Source organism: Rhynchophorus ferrugineus, unplaced genomic scaffold (genome assembly GCF_030347505.1).
Source record: "Rhynchophorus ferrugineus isolate W39M unplaced genomic scaffold, kcgeb_rfMv2 rfM10, whole genome shotgun sequence".
Taxonomy (NCBI): Eukaryota; Metazoa; Arthropoda; class Insecta; order Coleoptera; family Curculionidae; genus Rhynchophorus; species Rhynchophorus ferrugineus.
This window is the reverse complement of record NW_027472589.1, coordinates 4,728,554-4,753,362: the sequence shown is the minus strand read 5'-3', so window position 1 is coordinate 4,753,362 and position 24,809 is coordinate 4,728,554. Positions and strand designations below refer to the sequence as shown.

The 24,809-nt window shown below is 33.2% G+C and overlaps 2 protein-coding genes across 5 annotated transcripts in view; both read left to right on the top strand.

Annotated features, from left to right (window-relative positions):
- Window positions 1–24,809, top strand: part of zfh2 (Zn finger homeodomain 2) — a 370,513-nt gene that overhangs the window by 40,499 nt on the left and 305,205 nt on the right. The gene's annotated exons all lie outside the window — the stretch shown is intronic.
- On the top strand, window positions 10,484–12,782 carry LOC143203746 (uncharacterized). 2 transcript variants are annotated; one of them, XM_076416006.1, is made up of 2 exons: window positions 10,484–10,555; window positions 10,658–12,618. In XM_076416006.1, exons 1-2 carry the CDS (start codon window positions 10,537–10,539, stop codon window positions 12,598–12,600), a joined length of 1,962 nt encoding a protein of 653 aa, XP_076272121.1. In that variant the 5' UTR covers window positions 10,484–10,536; the 3' UTR covers window positions 12,601–12,618. The 2 variants fall into 2 exon arrangements, with proteins under 2 accessions (XP_076272121.1, XP_076272120.1); XM_076416005.1 differs by lacking the exon at window positions 10,484–10,555 and adding an exon at window positions 12,701–12,782 and having other exon boundaries at window positions 10,615–12,638.

The following is a 24,809-nucleotide window of genomic DNA, read 5'->3' as shown; positions in this document are numbered from 1 at the left end:
TTTCTGTTCGTCATTGCTTCAAAATTAGTATTAAATATCAGCCTATGAATATTAATGAATATCTCTTATTTCTGTCTAGCTAGCTTAAACTTAACTTTATATGAATGTTGTTGTTGTTGCTCAACTGAAGACTAACAAAAACAGGAATTTTGAACAATATATAAATAAGGTCTACTTTGAAAAGGAATAAAACTATCAACATTTAATATTATGTTCAATTAATTTCATTAAGAAAGGAATATGAAAATTGCAAATAAAAACCATACAATGTTCTTCATGAAAGCTCAACTATTCAATAGGACAGATCCTAAAGTACACACTATCTTAAAAGTTGTTATCTATCTAACGCAGTCGATGTACCTTGGCGTTTAAACAATGCTGACAATGATACCTAGAGATTTCTAACTTCAAAGAAGGGTAAATTGACACAACAGAACTAGAGTTAAAAAATATTTAGTTGATATATTTTTAGTATACTCACAACAATATAAAAATATGTTTTAATGTAATAATTAATCATACAAATAAATACTCATAATATAAAGAAAAAAGATTATTAAAATACAAATGTATTTTATGATATACTTTCGTCAGGTACGAGTATTTCAGCCAGAAATCAGAGGGAGCTAAATCTGACAAATTAACCGGCATGCAGATACAATTTATACTTCAGTTCATTGATTTTAATGATATTTTTGTGTTGAACAGCATGAACAGGTGCGTTGTCTTTATATAATATACGTTTATCTTATGTTAACCGAGCTTTTTTCACGAATGTTTTCATCTAATTGATCTTAAAATACAATACAATAATAATTTTGAAAAGATAATTATAAACTTATCACTACATAGTATAAAACAAAGTCGCCTTTTCTGTCCCTATATCCCTATGTGCGCTTAAATCTTTAAAACTACGCAACGGATTTTGATGCGGTTTTTTTCAATAGATAGAGTGATTCAAGAGAGGAAGGTTTATATGTATAATACATGCATAATATACTAAGGCAACATTGCTAATTTTAGAGGTTTCTAACGTGATGTCGTAAATTAACCTATTTTTTTAGGCTTATTTAGCAATTAGCAAAAACGCTGCCTAACCCTACGAGTTAGATCAAATTAATGTACTACAGTATTGTACACCATAAAAAGGTCTACAAAAAAGTCCGCGATGGTATATGTTTATCTTTTAGGGATAACCCACATTAACCATTTTTATTGTTTACTTTTTACGTGAGAAAATGGCTTATTTACGAAGCTATTTTAAGCAATACGGCATTAATCCTTATCGAATTAAGTACCTTAAATACAGTGTGCAATTAATATAGATCAATATGGTTCCTTACAGCATGTAAATTAAACAAATATTACAAATTTAAAATTTGCGTTTAAAAATGTGTAATATAATAAAAATTGTATGAATTTAGATATTCCAAAGATAGCAGGAAATCTTCATAGTAAGTATAGGGGAAGAGGAATTGTTTTACTCCAAATTTAATGCGTGCAGGCCAAGGGCAGTAATGAATGAACCAAAAATACTGGATCGATTTTAATCATGTTTTCATTGAGTGACATAGGCATATATATTTTATGCCCGTGCAAAGTCGGAGCGGGCCGCTATGTTTTTATATACAACGTTCATATTTTTTCTGTAGTGTATTTAATTTAGTATCAGCATTGCACCCGTGCGAAGCCGGGGCGGGTCGCTAGAAAATTATAAATTGTTCTCTGGCAACGACTTTGTTCATATTTGTGGTATCACTTGAACTGTGCAATAGAAATCATCGAAACAGAGAGTAATTTTTTATTTATCTATATTAATATTGAAAAGTTACTCAGACTCAGCACTTGTTGCAAATTCACTTTATTACGTTCTAAATGTTTATAAATATTTTTAACAACGATTTCTTTCAATATGTTCTTCTGGTTTTTATTTTAAAAATTTTTAAATCAACAAGGGAGGAAAGGAAACAATACCAGAAAGATGGAATATTAATATGATTAGTTGAAAATAGCTTAAGAAATATAAAAATATATTTAGTTAGAAAGAGTTTACTAAAAAAGCGAAAAGTAATAAAAGGAAATAGTAATAATGAGGCACCTAATTACCATTGGTCTTGGAAGATCATGAATTCTTAGTCAATGGGAAGTAAAGCAAAAGTCCTAAGTTTTCACTACAAATAGTAAGCATCAATTTTAGTTCAGTTTTAATCTCCAAAAGTGGCGTTCTGGCTTACATCTAAGTCAGTAGTAAAATGGTCTCACTTATAAAGAATTTAGAAATATATATAATATCATATTAATAAAGTTAACTAACTTATATTAAAAATAGTGCTTTATTTCTATTGCCACATCTATCTAGATAACGCCATGATATACTTCCCAACATATTTTCTCTTTATACGCTTTCAGTCTTTGATCGTTTGGACAGATAACGGCAACAGCCCATTCGCAATGAAAAACGACTCAGTTATATATTCAATTAAAACGCTCGGCGAAAAATCTGTTCTAATTTTTTTTTGTCGTAATGAATATGTATTTTAAGTTTTTGGCTCTAGGCGTGAACGAAAACGTGTGCCAACCAAATAGCAACATTTTTTTTTGTTTAGCGGGGAAAAAACGGAGACGCGTTAATTTATTTTTTACAGATGCTAAAAAATATTTTTATATGTCATTCTCGAGCTATTCTTGGACCACAATTAGAAACGTATTATCGCAGGTGCAGATTAAGATCCGTTGTCCTGCTAAGTGTGGTCTATTTATGCTGTTCTGTATTAACTATTCGAGTAAATTAACTATATATATTCAGAAACAATAAAGTCTTTTTGCATGATTGATTAGAGTCACCTAAAAATCAAATAATGAGTTATTAAACTCAAGTCAACATAATTAATCAAAACCTATCATTTAGTTAAATAATTAAAAAATGCGATACATTTTTCGTAAAATTTTGTTCTTTTGATAAAATTAAACTACCTATGCTAAATAGTAACACTTATACACTATACAATTTCAGATTTTGCCATTTAGATCTGTTTAAGACATTATTCGCCAATATGTCATACGCAACACCTTTCGTACCTTAAATTTCTTTATCTTTTTTCCTCTTATTTTTTTTAACTTCCTTCAGAATCAAAGTTAAGGTATTCCTTCCTTTTTGTACTACATCATCTTATTTTTTCGGTTTTTTTAAAAATATTTTCAGCGTTGTTTCCATTTTCACTTCATTTTTTACTTATCTATAGTCTTTCTGCTCTTATTCCATACATATTTCTTCCTCATTAAGAAACAATTGTCTATAGCATTCTGTTAATTTTTTTTTCGTAAACTGTAAATATTTTTAAAATAATTGTCGGTTCAATTCAAAGGTTGATGAGGAAAGAAAAGGATATCAAAAATGTACAGTTATATCGTTTGTAGTTGTTGCCCATTTAAGCAATTTTATATCGCATTGTCTCATTGTTGTTCTGGCTCTATATCATATGACTGGATGTCGTTGTTTGTTGATTATAGTTATCACAATATTAATCTTTTTTCTCCCTCTTTCCTTTTTTGTTTGCTTAAGTGCATTGTGATTTACCATTTTTAATCATATAATAATTCAATTTAATCATATTTAGCGATATATCTATAGTTTTTCTACATAATATTTTTTACAAGCATTAATTATCATCATTCATTAGTACATTCGTTTTAATATATTCGAAAATAACTGTTCTAGAAATAACTACATATTCTAGCCATAAGTTTATTATCTGGATGATATCCAAAAGAACTAAACATTAATATATAAAACTGTTATATACTTAATTATCTCTGTCATATTAAGAGACTGAACAAGGTCTCTTAATATAAGATATTAGGAGCTTGCATGTATTTCGATCAGCGAGATCTATTGATGAAAATAGAAAGTATCAATATAAATAACTGTTAATCAACCCAATCTGATTGTTAAGTTCGAGGGATTTAACATTTCTTTACGTGAAATAACAGTTTTTCATTAGTGTCAATGAGTTATTCAGTCTATGGAGACGCGGTTAATTAGACGCGAGACGCGTTAATTACTATCGGTTGACTTACAGAAATCTGTTGCCAAAACTAATCAAAAACTTGTTGATTTTGGTTTGAAGGATTTTTGGAAGTTGTTAGGGTAATTCATAATTTCGATATTAGCGACAAAGAACGGTCTGGGGGCCAAAAATGTTCAAATTACTAGAATTATTTGAGCAAGTAAAGCCCAGATTCCCAAGGATTTTTGAGAAAGTTTAGCAGTTGATGAATCGTTGTTTCCAAACATTTATATGCGAAAAACCCAACCATCTCAAGATGCCAAAGGAGAAGAGTTTTATGTGGTTTATTGAGGCTGACGATTAAAAGTCATGGATAAGTCCAGGAGAGTCATCCATATCGTCACAGAAAGTATTGATGGGTATATAGTGGGATCAGCAATGTGTTAGAGCTGCCAAAACCGAATGAAACTGTTACTGCAGATATTACTTATTAAGATTACTTACCAACGTCAATTGAACAAAGTTAATGATATATTATTGCAAACAATTATCAGCGGCAGGGGGTAGCAGAGGTAAAGGAATCCTCTCACATGATACCACTCAGCTACACGTTACGATAGTAGTTAAGGATATACTGTTGTATTTTATTTTTGATTGGATTGATACTTTGGATTTTATTGCACCTAACAAAGAGTTGGGTAAAACACTTTGCTTCAATTAAAATATAAATAACAATGTATTAACTCTAAATTACAAAATACAATATTTTAACTATTTTTATTTAAAATGTAAATTACAAAATACAGTAAAGTGTGGTATGTTTATAACCAGCACAGTCTATAAATCAGTAAAAGAGGACTTTTCTTTCATGAAAACTAGGTCCTTAAATGTACTATGAGTAAAAAAATCTCATGTTGGGGTATGAATAGAATTATGAAATAAATGAATAATGAAAAATCTTTCTACAAATCCTGATGAGCGTAAACTCACAGATTTATTTGTGTGATAGTGCATGAACGCATTTCTGTAGTTCAATACTTCTTGCTTTTATCGATTTGGAAGCCAACTAACTTCCAAATACAATAAAATCATAACCTTATTTACTGGTACCGCTGATTTTGTTACTCCTAAGTATTACTTCATGTTTTTTTTATTATTCGCCTCTCATCTTTTGTGATGCTTTCTTGCAACCAACTCATTTGGTAACTGTCGTGGTAGCATGAGATGGCAGTTAAAAGAACTTATCAAAGCTTCTTCTTTCTAAGCTCTCTTTTGATTGCGATGCAGTAACGGTAAATTGTCTCAAAATCCAATCCTGCAGCAGATCTGAACTGGTTCTTACAGACATTAAAGCAGAGGTTTACCATAATGTGATTGTAATGTAATCTAAAACTGAATCATTGGCTTCAATACTTCGTTGAATCCTGTAAGTATTCTATTTCTATGACCGAAAGTGTTATCTTACTCAAATTACCAAATGAGTCATTTAATTTCAAATTTATTTCTCATACGTTGCTATATATTAACTTGGAATATAATAACTATATTATTTTGATATATTAACTGATTCAACTACTGCCTAACCCTGACTGAACCCAGCTCTTTCTGAACTCACTTTCTGAATACTATTTGTTTATATCGATGCAGCATGGCTTGACTAGCACACAGAGGAGCAAAATTGAATCGAGAATTGGATCTATGTCAACCCAACATCGTTATTTCGCAAGGTATCGCCATGTTGGCAAAGAAAAACGATGGATGAAATATTTTAATTGGTACATATTGTATCAATATTTCTCAATAAATGTCATTTAAAACAGTAAATCGATTATTGGGGACTTCTTTTCACGAACAACGAAAACTTATTTCAAAACCTAACAACATATCTCGATCGTAACTGTTGATTGTAGACTCTACTGTTGCACCCCAATAACACCCTTAATATTCGCTGAACCCGAGCGTGGTCTTCCTTCATTGTTTTTGCCGTAACATTAACCTCCGTCATGAATATGGATGCGACGCATTGTTCTTAGAATCATCCCCTCCGAGTTCTCACGTGTCCAGTTGCTCGGACACGTCCGATAGTTTAATTGTTACGTCTAACGGTCGCCTTTCAGTTTCAAGTGTCGCCCCCCTTTTGTCGGTAATTAAGCCGTATGGGAATATTTTTTGCCTGGGCCTGGGCCGGTCGAGATTTCGCATCCCGGACGGGAGGGAGAGAGAGGCGAGGTCCTGCCGGAGAGGGATGGGGGACAGTTGGGAAGTTCAGGTGTTGCACGTGGGTCCGCGGCGACTGTTGAACTTCCAACCGAACCGGTCTTCGTTTGAGTTTCTTTGTTTTATTGTTTGATCAATCTCACACACTATCACTACATTCTAGTCACACGCATACACACACACACACATTATATATATATATATATTATATATATATATATATATATATATATATATATATATATATATATTTAATACAGACAATAGTTATTAATAATATACGGATTTTATTCATAGAATATTTGACTAATTTGGACTAACGGAATGTTCCAGTGGATGAAATACCCGTTGGAAATGGAAATCAACTACTCACTATCTGCTCTAGAACTCCCTATAGCGGTTCACTTATATTGAGGTCTGGCGATTCTGCTGGTTAGGGAACATGTTTGATGAGACTCTGATATTCTTGAAACCAACTTTTATGGCTGCCGTAATGACCTCATTAAATCTTATAATATAGCAATGTTTGATAACAATCTGGTCGTTACAGTAAGGACCTGTGATGTGAATCACTAGAGCAGCTGAATACTTTTTCAGTTCTGGGAAGATGTGGTGATGCGTCAGTATAATACAACAGCTGAATATTTCTAGTTTCCGGACAGCCAGAACTGGACAACCGTTCGATATGTTTTGAAATTTAAAACGAGTTGTTGATTTCTTAAATTCGGATAATATTTTATTATTTGTTTACGCTAGATTAACATTTCTGAAAAGACGTAACCTAATGCATTACAAGAATTGTGAATTCACGTAGAGCTTTACTATATTACAACTAGTTATTAAGTACTATTACTATTTTTATCCTCATATTGCTCATACATCCAGCTCTAAGATCCCACTGGCGCATTCCACATAGTCTTAAACTGGATACTGTTGTCATACATAATTTAACTATGTTTGATAACAATCTGGTCATTACAGTAAGGACCTGTGATGTGAATCACTAGAGCAGCTGAATACTTTTTCAGTTCTGGAAAGATGTAGTGATGCGTCAGTATAATACAACAGCTGAATCTTTCTAGTTTCCGGGCAACCAGAACTGGACAACCGTTCGATATGTTTTGAAATTTAAAATGAGTTGTTGATTTTTTAATTCGGATAATATTTTATTATTTGTTTACTCTAGATTAACATTTCTGAAAAGACGTAACCTAATGCATTACAAGAATTGTGAATTCACGTAGAGCTTTACTATATTACAACTAGTTATTAAGTACTATTACTATTTTTATCCTCATATTGCTCATAAATCCAGGTCTAAGATCTCACTGGCGTATTCCACATAGTCTTAAACTAGACACTGTTTTCATACAAAATTTAACTATATGAATTCAACGGATTTTTGGCTTTTCAACATCCACACTCACCGTGGTGTGTGATGGACAAAACAATATACACAATATGTATTTATTCCTAGAGTATCTGAATAGTTTCTAATGGAATATTGTCCTATTATTGTACCAATACATCTGCCGTTTGCTTGAAGATGTTGAAAATATAAATCTACCCATCACTAGCTGCTGTAAGGCTTGCCATAATAGTCCAATTATGTTGAGGTCCGGCATTTGTGTTGACTAAGGAAGATGTTTGATTATATTTTGATGCTCCAAACTCCTCTGAAAATGATATCCAAAATAAACATATTTTAAGAAGAAACATAATAGATCAGATGAAGATAAGTCAAGCGAATAGAGAAGTTGAATTTTTGATGAAAAAGTCACGAGGAACCAATGCTGATCGTGGGGTTTCATTATTTCCACATATTTACATTGAATAATTATACATAAAAAATAATTCACTCTCCATATATTTTGTTACAATACACGTCAGTTTTCTTTTAAATAACTCTGTTATAATTTATGTAGATTGTAGTGTCAATGTGGGCCCCGAACTGCCTACGATCAGCGGGGTGTTCTGAACGGAACAATTAGTCACGAAGTGTCATGTTTTATACAAAAATCACCCGCATAGTTTCATGCGCATTAATTGTTGCCTTTTCTGTCCGGGATTTATTCTTAATGATCACTGATTCCGTTACATTATTGTGGCCCATTATCGTCGCTCTCCTACTGAATGAACGACAAAGACATTATCCGTCGGCTTTTTTACTTGTAATCGTTAGAAATCCGGAATCAAGGGAAAATGCAGGTACATGATGGTAGAGCAGTTTTTATTAATGTATTTTTAATAACCACCGATTTAGTTCAGTGTCCATTACGTCAATTAAAATCTGGAATATTGGATCACTCTTGGTATATATGTCCTATAGGTACTTTAAATATATATATATATATATATATATATATATATATATATATATATATATATATATATATATATATATATATACTAGCGACCCGCCCCGGCTTTGCACGGGTGCAATGCTGATACTAAATTAAATACACTACAGAAAAAATATGAACATCTTATATATAAAAATGAATCGCAAAATATGTTCCTAAGCGCATAACTCAACAACGCCTGGACCAATTTGGCCAAATCTTTTTTTAAAATGTTCGTTGAAGTTCAGGGATGGTTTTTACGGCGAGAAAAATTAGAATTATTGCTGGAAAAACCCTAAAAATAGCCCTTTTTGTTTGAATTTGTTTCGTGTATCAGTTGACAATTCATCTGTCATCTGTCAAAAGTCATCTGTAACAGACAACTTTTTTTTTTTAAATTTGATATGACTTGAACTCAAATCCTTTTAATCCGTACGAATTGTTTTATTTATTTAAAATTTTTTATTTGTTTAAAATTTAATTCAAATTTTAAATAAATAAAACAATTCGTACGGCTTAAAAGGATTTGAGTTCAAGTCATATCAAATTTAAAAAAAAAAGTTGTCTGTTACAGATGACTTTTGACAGATGACAGATGAATTGTCAAGTGATACACGAAACAAATTCGTATATCGTGTTTTGTGCAGAGTGTTTAGTTAGTTAGTGTTTGTTTAGTTCGTGATTAGTGAAAAAATAATTTATATTTGATATGCCTCCTATAAGACGAAGCAATTTAGGTAGAAGAACCAGAAATGCTATAAACCAAGCTAATTACCGATCTAATCGTACTGCACAAGAACGTGACGACGGAAATGAACGTGAAAGAATTCGGATATCACAAACGCGTGAAGCGCGAGCGCGACATTCAACTAATAATCGCGCAAGTTTGAATCCAGCTGCTTTCAGTTACGATGTGTCAATTGACTACAGTAACTACCAATGTGTTGTTATTGGTTCTATGAACTTGGTTTGCTCACACTCTAAGGCATTAAAATACAAAAACGAAGCCAATGGATTGTGTTGCGCAAATGGTAAAGTGAAATTGATACAATTGGATCCACCACCAGAACCATTGTACTCATTGGTTTCAGGAATAGGAACAGATTCTATACACTTTTTGACACATATTCAACAATATAACAATTGCTTTCAAATGACTTCATTTGGGGCAACAAATGCAGTTCGGGAAAATTTTATGCCAACTTTCAAGGTATGTATTATAGCAGTTACTCATAATTATTTTAGCGAACAAAATTTTCTGTCACCAAAGTTAAGATGTGTTACTAATCTTCAATTTCTTAATCATTACGAAATATATCACTTAGTCATCATATTATATGGTGATTCAGTTTCAGTGACACTTTTATTATATTTTATATTTGATAGATATTAGTTAAAACTAAATATATACTTTTTAAGATCAAATATTATTTAAGTTTGATCATTGACAATCCATTAATTTATACCACACCATAATATTTTTTTTATTTACAGATACAAGGGCAAATATATCACAGAGCAGGTTCACTGTTACCAGTGTCAGATAGCGACAACAAATTCCTGCAAATTTATTTTATGGGCAATTCACCACAAGAAATTGATCTGCGTTGTGCACATAACAATTTAGTAAAAAGGTCTATTGTAGAACAATTACAAACTTTATTTCATCAACACAATCAATTGATTATATTGTTTAAAACTGCCCTGGATCTGATGCCATCCGATAATCACAAAATTGTAATCAGAGCTGATAAAACACCTGCAGGTCAACATACAAGACGTTTTAATGCACCAACTATTGATGAAGTTGCTATCGTTGTAGTTGGAGAAAACTTGGAATCCCGTGATATTGTTTTACATCGTCGGAATTTTCAATTACAACCTATAAAGGAAACACACCGCTTGATGATGCACTGCAATATCCCATTATATTTTGGCAAGGTGAAGATGGCTACGATTTATCAATAAAAATGATAAATCCCATTACAGGTAACTAAAATATTAGTTTAGCTATGGCGATAATATCTCAGTCACTATATTATGTATTTTAATTTTATATTTGAATGTTATTAAAACAAAATCTGTTTACAGGTTCTGAAACCAACAAAAAAGTCAGTTCAATGAACTATTATTCATACCGCCTAATGATTCGGGAAAATGCAGATAATCACATATTGAAATGTCGGCGATTATATCACAAATATGTTGATGACATGTATGTTAAAATTGAAACGGAGAGATTAACATTCATCAGGTTGAATCAAACCAAACTCCGATCTGAAGAGTATATTCACCTTCGAGATGCGATTAATACTGATGGAAATGCACAGAATGTCGGTCGGATGACTATTCTTCCAGCAACATACATCGGAAGCCCTCGGCATATGCACGAATATGCTCAAGATGCCATGTCGTATGTTCGTCATTATGGTACAGCAGATTTGTTCATCACATTTACATGCAATCCGCAATGGATAGAAATTAAGCAGGAGTTATTACCTGGGAAATCATCCATTGATCGTCATGATATTACAGCCAGAGTCTTTAGACAAAAGTTGAAATCTTTAATGAATTTCATCGTAAAACATAATGTGTTTGGTGAGACACGCTGCTGGATGTATTCTGTGGAGTGGCAGAAACGAGGATTGCCACATGCACACATTTTGATTTGGTTGGTTGAAAAGATAAGGCCAAATGAAGTTGATGCAGTGATATCAGCTGAAATCCCTAATGTACAAGTAGATCCTGGATTGCATGAGGTAGTTATCAAAAACATGATACATGGTCCCTGTGGAACTCTTAATCAAAATTCACCGTGTATGATGGATGGTAAATGTTCAAAACGATATCCACGGACATTAATATCGGAAACAATTACTGGTAATGACGGTTATCCATTGTATCGTCGCAGATCGACAGCAGACAATGGAAAATCAACAATTTTCAAATTAAATCAACAAGATATTGAAATAGATAATCGTTGGATTGTTCCATATTCACCCATTTTATCAAAGACATTCAAAGCACACATCAACGTTGAATCTTGCCATTCAGTGAAATCGATTAAATACATTTGCAAATATGTAACCAAAGGGAGTGATATGGCTGTGATTGGAATTGGTGCAGAGAATTCTAATGATGAAGTTACCCAATACCAAATGGGCCGCTATGTCAGTAGTAATGAAGCAGTTTGGCGAATATTTTCTTTTCCTATTCATGAGAGACACCCTTCTGTTGTTCACTTAGCTGTGCATTTAGAAAATGGACAAAGAGTGTATTTTACAGCACAGAACGCAGTACAAAGAGCTGCTCAGCCACCATCTACTACATTAACCAGTTTTTTTGAGACATGCCAAAACGATGATTTCGCACAAACATTGCTATATTCTGAAATGCCAAAATATTATACCTGGAATCAATCCTCAAGGAGATTTATACGACGGAAACAAGGAAAACCAGTTCCAGGATATACAGATGTATATTCCACCGATGCGATTGGCCGGATTTATTCAGTACATCCAAGCAATGATGAATGTTTTTATTTACGACTGCTATTAGTCAATGTACGTGGCCCAACATCATTCCAACAGTTACGAACTGTTGATGGTGAATTGTGTGGATCCTACAGAGAAGCCTGTCAACGTTTGCAATTGCTTGAAAATAACGCTCATTGGGATCAAACTCTCAATGATGCTGTAATATCATCACACGCTCATCAAGTACGAACATTGTTTTCTATAATCATATCTACATGCTTCCCATCAAACCCAATTGATTTGTGGATCAAGTACAAAGATTATATGTGTGATGATATTTTGTATCAAATACGGAATAGAATGGGAAATCCAAATATACAAATCAGTGAAGAAATTTACAATGAAGCATTGATTTCAATTGAGGACATGTGCTTGATAATGTCAAACAAACTATTAATTCAATTAGGCCTGACCGCGCCCAATCGTCCAATGCATGACGCTTTTAACCAAGAGTTGCATCGAGAAAGACTGTATGATCTCAACGCTTTGAAAGAATAAATTCAAACAAATCTTCCACTGTTAAATGAACAACAGAAGTATGTATTTGAAACTCTTATGAAAGTAACAAATGATGAAACTGGAGGGATTTATTTCTTAGATGCACCTGGTGGTACAGGAAAAACTTTTTTTATTTCATTAATATTAGCAACAATTCGCTCACAAAATAAAATTGCACTTGCACTCGCTTCGTCGGGAATCGCAGCAACTTTGCTTGAAGGTGGTCGAACAGCCCATTCAGCACTAAAATTGCCATTAAATATGCAAAGCAATGAAACTCCAACCTGCAACGTTTCGAAGAACTCTGCAATGGCAAAGGTTTTGCAGCAATGTAAATTGATTGTTTGGGATGAATGCACGATGGCACATAAAAAATCTTTGGAGGCTTTAGACAGAACCTTAAAAGATCTACGTAGCAATAATAACCGATTTGGTGGTGCAATGATTTTATTAGCAGGAGATTTTCGTCAAACATTGCCAGTGATTCCACGATCAACGCCAGCTGATGAACTCAATGCATGTCTAAAGTCCTCCAATTTGTGGAAACATGTTAAAGTACTTCATTTAAGCAAGAATATGCGTGTCGAGTTGCAAAATGACCAATCTGGAAACATATTCTCTAAACAACTCATTGACATTGGTAATGGCAAATTTCCTATAGACATGTTGACGGCTTGCTTTTGCTATGACTATAAACAAGTCCCAGGGGCAATCATTAAGTGTTTGTGGTATTAATCTAGAAAACCCATGTTTCTCACATGGTCAATTGTATGTTGCCTGTTCCCGTGTTGGAAAACCATCAGATTTGTTTATCTATGCGCCAGGTAATCAAACAAAAAACATCGTATACCACAAAGCAATATAATGATAATAATAATAATAATTATGATTCACATGATTAACAATAAAGCGATTACTTACTTTTCAATCCTTATATATGTTTTATTTAATTATTTTTTATTCACAACGCCCTATCACCAGGGTGATGGTTCTGTTCAGGAGAATTTTTTAAAATACGTAGGCACAAAAACTGCCACATTACAAATCTTTTTGACAGGACGAAGTCTGTCGGGTCAGCTAGTTGGATATAAAAACATAGCGGCCCGCTCCGACTTTGCACGGGCATAAAATATATATGCCTATGTCACTCAATGAAAACATGATTAAAATCGATCCAGTATTTTTGGTTCATTCATTACTGCCCTTGGCCTGCACGCATTAAATTTGGAGTAAAACAATTCCTCTTCCCCTATACTTACTATGAAGATTTCCTGCTATCTTTGGAATATCTAAATTCATAAAATTTTTATTACATTACACATTTTTAAACGCAAATTTTAAATTTGTAATATCTCCGAAAATATTTGTTTAATTTACATGCTGTAAGGAACCATATTGATCTATATTAATTGCACACTGTATTTAAGGTACTTAATTCGATAAGGATTAATGCCGTATTGCTTAAAATAGCTTCGTAAATAAGCCATTTTCTCACGTAAAAAGTAAACAATAAAAATGGTTAATGTGGGTTATCCCTAAAAGATAAACATATACCATCGCGGACTTTTTTGTAGACCTTTTTATGGTGTACAATACTGTAGTACATTAATTTGATCTAACTCGTAGGGTTAGGCAGCGTTTTTGCTAATTGCTAAATAAGCCTAAAAAAATAGGTTAATTTACGACATCACGTTAGAAACCTCTAAAATTAGCAATGTTGCCTTAGTATATTATGCATGTATTATACATATAAACCTTCCTCTTGAATCACTCTATCTACTGAAAAAAACCGCATCAAAATCCGTTGCGTAGTTTTAAAGATTTAAGCGCACATAGGGATATAGGGACAGAAAAGGGGACTTTGTTTTATACTAGTAGTGATATATATATATATATATATATATATATATATATATATATATATATATATATATATATATATATATATATATATATTTAAAGTACCTATAGAATCTGTTTAAATTTGTTAATGTTTTATTAATATTTACCTTCTTCTTATAATTTCTTTATAAATACCAATGTGAACTATATTCTTCGGTCTTAGGAATTACTCAATATTTTAAACCTTCATTTCACTAATGGCTACCTCATATTTTTCACCACTTCAATCAGTCTGTCTTAACATGATCGTGATAGCATTTTTTTCCGCCCAACCTGCATAGCAGTGTCTTTTTTATTGTTCAATGTAAGTACTGGTGACAATCCCTGTGAAATAAGCTTCTTCAAAAAGTTCTGTAATTTTATAACAATTTGCTCTTCTTACAGTGGCTTGAAAGTATCAACTGGACGAAAAAAAAAACCTAATTCGTGAAAATTCCCATTCGATAGATTGTTACGACTTGCAAAACTGTTACATGCATTTGTTTACCATTAAAAGTGCTGAAAGATCATTCAGATTCACAGAATTACTGTGTCCCAAAATATCAACTGTATAAGGATTACTTTATTTGTACGTATTATTTATGTCATTAATATGGTTGACTATTTAAGACCATCAATCTCATCGATTCCTCGACTAAAATTCATTAAAATGTTTTACTTTTGATATGGATGATTCAGTATATTCCTCACGTCAATTTCTTTCGGTTCGAATCCCGAATCTTACTTGTTGATTTTATCCTGAGTTCTGTAACCTCTTTCGGTTCTCCTTAACCTTATCTTCTTAAAGCATTAAATAATCTTACATATGAAGTGAACTATTAAAACATGAGAAAATTGATCAACTTATTTCCATTTTTTGCAACTGCGTCGCTATCGCATCCTTTAGGGTTTGGAAAAATCTTAGAAAGTTCTTTGTGTTTATATTAGTGCTGATTAAATAAAATTTAGCTAAAATAAAATACTGCATAAATGTATATAGTAGTAATCTTCGCGAAATATATCCGTAGAGTTCCTGAATAGCTTCCAGTGGAATGGTGTCGCATTATTGTACCAAAACATCGAAAAAAAAACAAAAACAAACGCCAATTACTAAAAGATGTTGAAGATGGAGATCTACCCTCACTCTCTAGTCTAAAACTTCCCATAATAGTTCAATTATGTTGAGGTCTAGCGATTATAGTTGAGGTGCTAGTCAGGAAATATGGTTCATGATATTCTGATGCCCTTCAAACCGATACTGAACTTTTTGGCAGGGTTATTATGGTATACAATTATGACGGTGTTTGGCAGCAATATGCTAGTCATGCAAGTGATGAAAGGACCAGCTGAATTCGACGATATTGCCTCCAGAATCATAATGGATCCTACGCCTTACATAATCGTAGGAACCAGACCGTCTAAATAGTAGGCTTCTCTTGCTATAGAAATACTATAGTTTTTTAAATGTATTTACTACATTGAATCTGTATTCTGTTCTGCTGTTATCCCAGAATTGTAATATTTCGATATTGGCGTGAGAATGGAGTCCTATCCTGATGTCTCTTGGCTATTCTCGTGATTTTCGAGTGACAGTCGCTATCTGAAGGTTTCGGCATAGGCAATCAAACCTGCGGTATCTGGGTGAACCTACAATACTTCTCAGGATTTTGTTCTAGATATATTTTGCTATAATGTTAAACAATTGTTTAACGTATTTTACCGATTGCTTGTCTTAACTGTCGCAGAATAAAGCGTATCATACATGGAAATATAACCTACAAGACTTTGCATGTAAACTGAGCAACACATATGCATCACATTATTTGCACGGATGCAGTGTTGCCAACATGCAACAAGATTGGGTGTGTGTATGTATAGGAAAATATCTCAACGCATATATGTGTTTCTGTTACAAAATTTTGAGAAATTACCAAATTTTAGGTATGATATCATGATATGATATTTTAGACCAAGATACATTTTTAAAATCATTAATACTTATATATTTTCCTTCAAAATTCGAAATGTTATTAATAAATCCAGTTATATATTCACGATACAAATTGCTGTTCATCGTTAGTCATCACTTTCATTCATTCTTCGTTCAAAAACTGGTAATCTTTTGAAGCTTTTCACGAATCAGTCAAGAATGTTTCTCTTTTTATAAGCCTAGAAGTACTGATCTTTCAGATTGAGTGCCAGCATTCGAAACAAATGATAGACAGAGACAGCTGTTTCCAATCAGCCTGTAGAATATATTAGGTTGGGTAATATTTCCACTTCCATGTAGATTTTTTCATGGATTTTGCGACCTGTGACTGATAAACGTGTGCCCACTTTACATTGACCGTTTTTCTTTCAATGGTCTATTTTCTTCAATCCAAATACATCATTATTTAGTGATGTCCTGGATGCTCTTGTTCGGGTTAAGCTTCCATGCACAAGCCGTCTTCTAACGCTAATCTGAGTGACAGTCGCTATCTGAAGGTTTCGGCATAGGCAATCAAACCAGTAGTATCTGGGTGCACCTACAATACTTCTCAGCACTTTGTTCTAGAAATATTTTACTATAATGTTAAACAATTATTTAACGCATTTTACCGATTACTTATCTTAACTGTAGCAGAACAAAGCGTATCATACATGGAAATTTAACCTACAACAAGACTTTGCATGTAAACTGAGCAAGACATATGCATCACATTATTTACACGGATGCAGTGTTGCCAACATGCAACAAGATTTTCTATATTGCGTAGTGTCCAAATTATTTTGCCCGTTCTTTGTGGGTAGCATAATAAAGTAATGAAAGAAATGTATGAAAATAAATGAATGTCAACTGAAAAATTAATCGATGCTAGTCTTTAACCTCACCAGACAATCATCTCCGTTTTGATCGTCGAGATTTATTTTCCCTACAATCGCACCGGGCCCCACACCAAAAAAAAAAGAACAAAATAAATGGTTTAGTTAATATTCCCATTAATTTTGGAAGTTTTAGCGTGAAACGTCCAACCCCCCGCCACCATCTACCGGGTTCCCACACTGCCGCTAATCCATTGTGTGTTTTTCTTACCTGGTCCGCGCCGGACAATGGGGACTCGTCCGGTCGCCGGGCGACATTCATCATTATTCGGATTCTCGCCCCAAAACATCGGAATATCTTCGACGGAACGGTGGACGAACGTCTACACTTGATCTGTTTATTTTATTGTTCCCACTGGATACCGAACGCGGCGGTATGAATGGATTTTTGCATGGTCATGTGTGGCGTTAAGGTCGTTTTCTAGCTACCGATGAATCGATGCTTTTTGTTATCTAGTGAGATTTAAAACCTTTAACACATCCGTTTCTTATATATCTATACTCCCACGACAAAACTTTAGCGCACATACTTTTTCTCTAGCACATTTAGGTAAAACTAATTAAAAAAGCAGATGTCTTAAATCTTTATTTCAATAATGGGCACATCCCCTCTATTTGTCGCAACTTCATTTAGTTGCTTCTGCACTGTTTCGTATAAATTCTTAACATGATATTAATGCAATTTTCAATCACTTGAGTACACAACGTGTGATACACTTTATATAATAGTATAACACTTTCTTCACTAAACTGTCTTAAATCCATCTGATTTTTTCTTAAGTCATTATAGTAATACTTTATGTGTGTGTGTGTGTATGTGTAGGAAAATATCTCAAAGCATATATGTGTTTCTATTAACCAATTTTGAGAAATTACCAAATTTTAGGTATGATATTATGACATGATATTTTAGACCAAGATTCATTTTTAAAATCATTAATACTGATATGTCTTCCTTCAAAATGCGAAATGTTATTAATAAAACCGGTTATATATTCACGATACAAATTACTGTTTATCGTTAGTCATCACTTTCATTCATTCTCCGTTCAAAAACTGGTAATCTTTTGAAGCTTTTCACGAATCAGTCAAGAATGTTTCACTTTTTATAGGTCTAGAAGTACTGATGTTTCAAATTGGTATTCGCAACAAATGATAGTCAGAGACAGCTGTCTCCAATCAGCCTGGAGAATATATTAGGTAGGGTAATACTTCCATTTCCATGTAGATTTTTTCATGGATTTTGCGATCTGTGACCGATAAACGTGTTCCCACTTTTACATTGACCGTTTATCTTTCAATAGTCTATTTTCTTCAATCCAAATACATCATTTAGTGATGTCCTGGATGATATCTGTAACAGAAATGAAAATAATCTATAAAAAAAAAAGTTCCTGAAAATATAGATTTTCTAAAGAAAACATAGTAAATCAAAATATTTCAAACCACCTTTTTGGATAAAAATAAATCTAAATTTTAAAAAATACTAATCAATAAAAAGTAAATTATTAATGAAATATTATTAATGTTTTTAAAAAATACGTTTGTTGTTCTAATACAACCATTGGTTAGATATTGTTGTTTAATTAGAAACTTGTATTTCTAGAACTACTTTTTAGACGAGGTCCCTATCTTATACGATGAGAAAATAAAAGAGTGATGTGACCTTTTTACGACGCTAACAACTTTTAGACTAAGTTTCTGAACACGAAAATTAATTATTCAGTTTTCTAGCCATAAACTATTTGAATTAGGGATCATTAATGATTCGTAAAACACCCTCAGTTAATGGATTCTCGGCACAAGCGTGACAATTTGGTGGAAATCGACTAAAGGCGGATTTAATTTGCTATAAATTAACTTAGTCCACTAGACCACACCAAATGCATTATAGTACTCAATTGCTCAGCTAGAAAATATATATGGAATATATATGGAAGTCGGAGTTAACTTAGAAAACAATTCCATACAATGTATACCTTGGAAATTTGAAGAAAAACAGTGCTACTCAGAAGAATACTAAAAGCAAATGTACCTCCGTTTGATGGTTTCTTCAGGAAGGAAGTGTTAAATATAATTGAAACAACGAAATCTTTAAATTTAGTTACAACCAACAATCGCAACAAAAAGAAACTAGTTAAAATAGGACACGAGCTGAAACCGTGTTGTCCATTTTCAGAACGACATATTTACACCAGCAGGACCTTTGAACTATTTCCCGTATGGCGTATACTGTTTCAATTAAACCCGAGCGACGATTAAATCTCTCGACGGCGTTTTGATTTTCGAAACGACCGCCAGAGGGCGAGCGGTAATTACTGGTGCTCGGTGGGTAATTAGCGTTGCGTGACTGGGCACCGATTAAAACATAAATTTACAGCGAAAAAGAAATTAGCGACCGACGGAAGCTACGGGGGCATTTCGGGTTCGAAATGACCGGCCCGTCCGATATCAACGGTTCCAGCGAGTCGACCTGGTGTCGCGATTAAGTCACGGTTATTTTAAGGAGTGTCCTTCAATAAAATCGTTTAAAATGTCCTTCACATGAATCCTCTCTTCTTAATATTCTTCAGCCTGTCAACATTATTATCATTAATCCAGAGGCGACGCTAGTAAGGGGGTATTCTAGTAAATAAAACATGGGCTGAAAAGCCCCGGGCGTAACAAAGAAAACGCGTTATTTTTTTGTTAAAATTGGTTTTATTCATAAAAATAATCTCTATCAAAAGCCATACAATCATTTCAGCTCCGTTCTGACATTTCAATGCCACTTTTGAGGAACGATTTATATTTTTCCTCAAAATAGGCCTCCGTTTCAGCGATAACCTCTTCATTTGAGCGAAATTTCCTACCGGTGAGCATTTTTTTGAGATCTGCGAACAGCCAGTAGTTGCTGGGAGCCATATCTGGAGAATACGGTGAATGTGGGAGGAATTCGAAGTTCAATTCATGTATTTTTGCCATATTTTTTTTGATTGACTTGTAACACGGTGCGTTGTCTTCTTGAATCAACTTTTTTCTTTGCGATATGCGGTCGTTTCTTTGCAATTTTGATCTTCAAACGCTGCAATTTTCACTGATATTTTTGTTCTCAAGATAGTCGATCACGCGCATCCCAAAATACCGTGGCCATAACCTTTCCAGCCGATTGTTGTGTTTTTGGGTGCTTTGGACGAAATTCACCAGTTGCGGTCCACTCGGACGACGATCGTTTTGATTCCGGAGTAATGTGATATGATGATGTTTCATCCACTGTCACATATCGATGCAAAAATTCTGCTTTGTCATGTTTGAACATGGCCCAACACTGCTCAGAATCATCAACACGTTCTTGTTTTTGGTCTACAGTGAGCAAACGAGGCACCCTCTTTAAACATAGCTTTCGCATGGTCAAGTGTTGATGTAGTATAAGCCAATATGCTCTTTTTTATAGCTTTACGATGTTAGCTAACTCACGCAACTTCATTTGTCGATCATTCAAAATGATTTTGTTGATTTTTTTGATATTTTCCGGTGTTATCACCTCATTTGGACGTCCACTGCGTTTTTCATCATCGATGTCTCTACGGCCACGTTCAAAGTCAGCAAACCAACATTTTATTGTTGTATGTGATGGAGCGGAGTCCTTATAACACTTTTCAAGCCATTGCGTTATTGTTTTTGATCCATTGTTTTGAAAATAACAAAAGTAGTGTCACTCTTAGCACAATAACTCCCAAACTTATGTATAGAATATCATGACATTTTAACAGCTTTCTTTTGAATATTAGTACTAACTGAAAAAGTGGTGAATGCAATAAAACTAGCGCCATATAGACCCGATATTTTTCAGTGTTACATATTACATTATTTAAGGGATGTATAGAGAAGAAAAATTCGAGAAAAATGCGTTTAAAGGTTCGTTTTTAGATCCCGTGTCACTAAAACAACTATGTCTCCGTAAATGATTTTAGTTTTGAAAAATCCTCTTAAGAGTGAGTAATAATAATAAGAGTAATCCTCTCTTATTTCAACTTTATGTAGAATAAAATGCGCCATTAACAATACGAAGTTGTTGGTGCCGAAGAATTGGTAAGATAAGCGTTCGATAGAGTCGGATGTTATTCCTGATTGTAATATTTCCTCTCTTCCACATGCACAGGCTTTTGCAGTCTGGTCTTATTCGACATACTATTTCATCTATAGATGCTACTTTCCTTTCCTGTATTACCAATATCTAGTACTTCAATTCAACAGTCGTCAATCCTTGATCCTTTCTTCATTTATTCCCAAACCATATGGCTTCGGACTATATCATGTATAAATCCGCAACAAAAAACAAGACGAGATCAGAGATAATATTAAAGTTATTGGTTATTAATAAAAGTTTCGTGACTCTTCCATTAACTGTACATATAAAAGGACCACGATGTTTATCATGATACATGTCATTTCATATCATGATACATGATATTTATCGGCACTTGATGCAAAAACAAAAATCCATATTTGTTTAAGTTCACTCGGTATATATAACAAGAAACAGTTGAGAAATAATGACTTGTTTTACAATATGAACGATATAGAATGCACTACATGGTGTATTTGGAACAACAATTAAGTAAAACTGGTTTCTCAAAAAAAAAATATTTGAAATTTTCTCGAGAATCATGAATTGGTTTATCATTAATAAAATTTTCGAACTCGTTAATGACTATTAGATTACATGCTATGTTTTTCCTTTATCAAAATATGAAACTAACATAACCTAATATTATATTCATAATACGATAACACTGCTCTTAATTAATTACCAAGAAATTATATATTTTCAAAATATTTATGTACAGAGTGGAAAGTGGTGCAACGGTCATAATGTTGTAATACTTGATGATTGAAGAATGTGATTTCTTTGCGGGTTTATGTATAGAGAACCCCAAAGAACCTGCGATCTTAACTGCCTGCTTCCTATAGTCAATTATGACAGGGATCTTCCCTTGTCAGCACAGTCACTAGGCCTCAACATAATTTAACCATTATGGGTACTTTTAGAACAGATTGTGAGGTTTAGGAGGATGTTTTGATAAAAGAATGGTACAAAATTCCGTTGGAAATTATTCAGATACTCTATGAATATATTTCGCGAAGAATTTTAACTGTTTTAAAAGCAAATTGTTGCACAACACCTTCAACCCTCAATAAATATTGGGTATATGTCAGGTGTTCATATTATTTTGTCCATCCCTTGTGTTTGTTAGTTCTATCACACAACTTATAAAAAAAACTGAGTTGTGAAAGTTTCAATATGCATTCTAACTAGAGACATTATATTTTATTGAAAGAAAACTACGATCTCCTCAGTAAATGAAGACACATAAGGAAAATGAGAAACTTGGTATTCATGATAATGGAACAATTAACTACTGTAGATCTCCGGGCGGAAGCCCCACACATCGCACTCTACAAAAGTTGCCATCAATCAACCGTTGTATAAGGTCAGATAAGGTTCCCTCTCTGCCACCTGAGAATGTTTTCATTCTATTGAACTCATGAAACAAATTTCGTGGAAGTAGCTGAAGGGTGATGCCTATAAAAATAATTTTTGGAACTCAAGAAATGTACGAGTTACGTGAAATGAAACTTATTTTAAACGCCATAAAGTAAACGTCAACAAACCAGTTTAAATTGTTTACTTAATTTAATGATTATTAATTATTTTTTGTATTATTTAATTATTACATTGTTACTAGTCGTTTCCGCCTAACCTACAATTTGTCTTTATGATAACTTAAATCTAGGTATATAACTAGGAGGACCCATCGGCCCTATCTCACTCTCCGCTGAAATAATGTTAATACATGTCACTGCTGAATTTTTTAATATATGCACCTCACTAGACAACACTACACAACATCAGATGGTTTGATTCTTTTGAGTGTATGCCCTGTTCCGGAGGTATCCGAAAGTTGCAATACTTCAATATTCTCATGAGAATGGAGTCTTTGCTTATACCCCATTGGAATTCTCTTGATTTCTTGACTGACTGTGGGTATCTGAAGTTCTCGATGCAGGTAATCAGGTAATTAGGTGCGCCCACAATACCTCTCAGGACTTTGTTCTGATAAATTTGTGTTTTATTTATATTAATCTTTGCAGAACATCCCCATAATTGAACTCCGTAAGTCCACAGAGGTTTCAGTATTTGCTTATATAATAGCAAATTATTATGTACTGATAATTGTAATTTTCTTCCAATTAGCCCATACATTTTCCCATATTTCAATTCCAGTTGTTTTCTTTTCTTTTTTATATGTTCCTTCCAGCGAAGTTTTGCATCAAGATTTATTCTGACGTATTTAGCGTTGTTGCTCTATGGAATAATAGTATTATTTGATGTTATTGGTGCTTGTACGGTCTTTTTATAGGTGAACTGCAGATATACAGATTTACTTTCATTAATTCTTATTTTCCAAGCTTATGTCCAATTATTTATATTATCACGTGCCTGTTGTAATTTTCATGAGGCTTCTTCGCTATTGTCTCCGACAGCTATAATCGCAGTATCATCAGCAAATGTAGCCATTGTAATATTCTCCATTTGTGGTATATGACAAGTGTAGAGTAGATAAAGCATTGGTCCCAGTACACTTCCTTGTGGTACACCTGCTTTAGCTTCTTTTATTGCAGAGTAAGCTTCTTCTTGTTTGATTCTAAACATTCTGATTGTAATGTACAATTTTAATGGTTCTGTGTCTTGATTTGGTAGAATTTTCTGTAGTTTATGAACAAGGCCTTCATGCCAAACCTCATTGAAGGCTTGTACCACATCTAAGGATATAGCTGATCATACTTTTTTACTTTCGTAGGCTTTTTCAATAACGTCTGTCATTCTGTGGACCTTGTTAATTACTGAAAGCTTATTAATAAATCAAAACTGGTGTGTTCGTATTAGTTTTTTTCTGTCTATGATCGGTTTTATTCTTTTCAACAGGAGTTTTTCAAGAACCTTAGATATTAGTGGCAGCAGTGATATACGTCTATAGGCTTTTATTTCGTTTGGTGACTTCCCAGGTTTTGATTGATTATTGGTATATGTTTGGCAGAATCTATATATAATATACAACATAATATGTATATATCAGCACTTTATCATCAAAAACTTTTTCAATAAAAAAGCTAATAATATCAGTAATAATTTTGAACAAAATATTTGTAAACATAATTTATTTTTGCTTGTTATTTTTCTTTACAGCCGATCCTAGTGTCATTAACTCTATGAAGAACTATATACGCAGTCTAGTGAATGTTTTGATGAATGAATGCTCACAAATGTTCGTTCTCTATTTTCGTTTGTCCATCTATAATCCATTGGTGGTGATAATTCATCCATAATTCTTCTATAAATTGATTAATTAATGGTACCCACATCCAGTAAGAAATCAACCTTCATTAATTGTGTATATTTTAATCTTGTATATACAAAA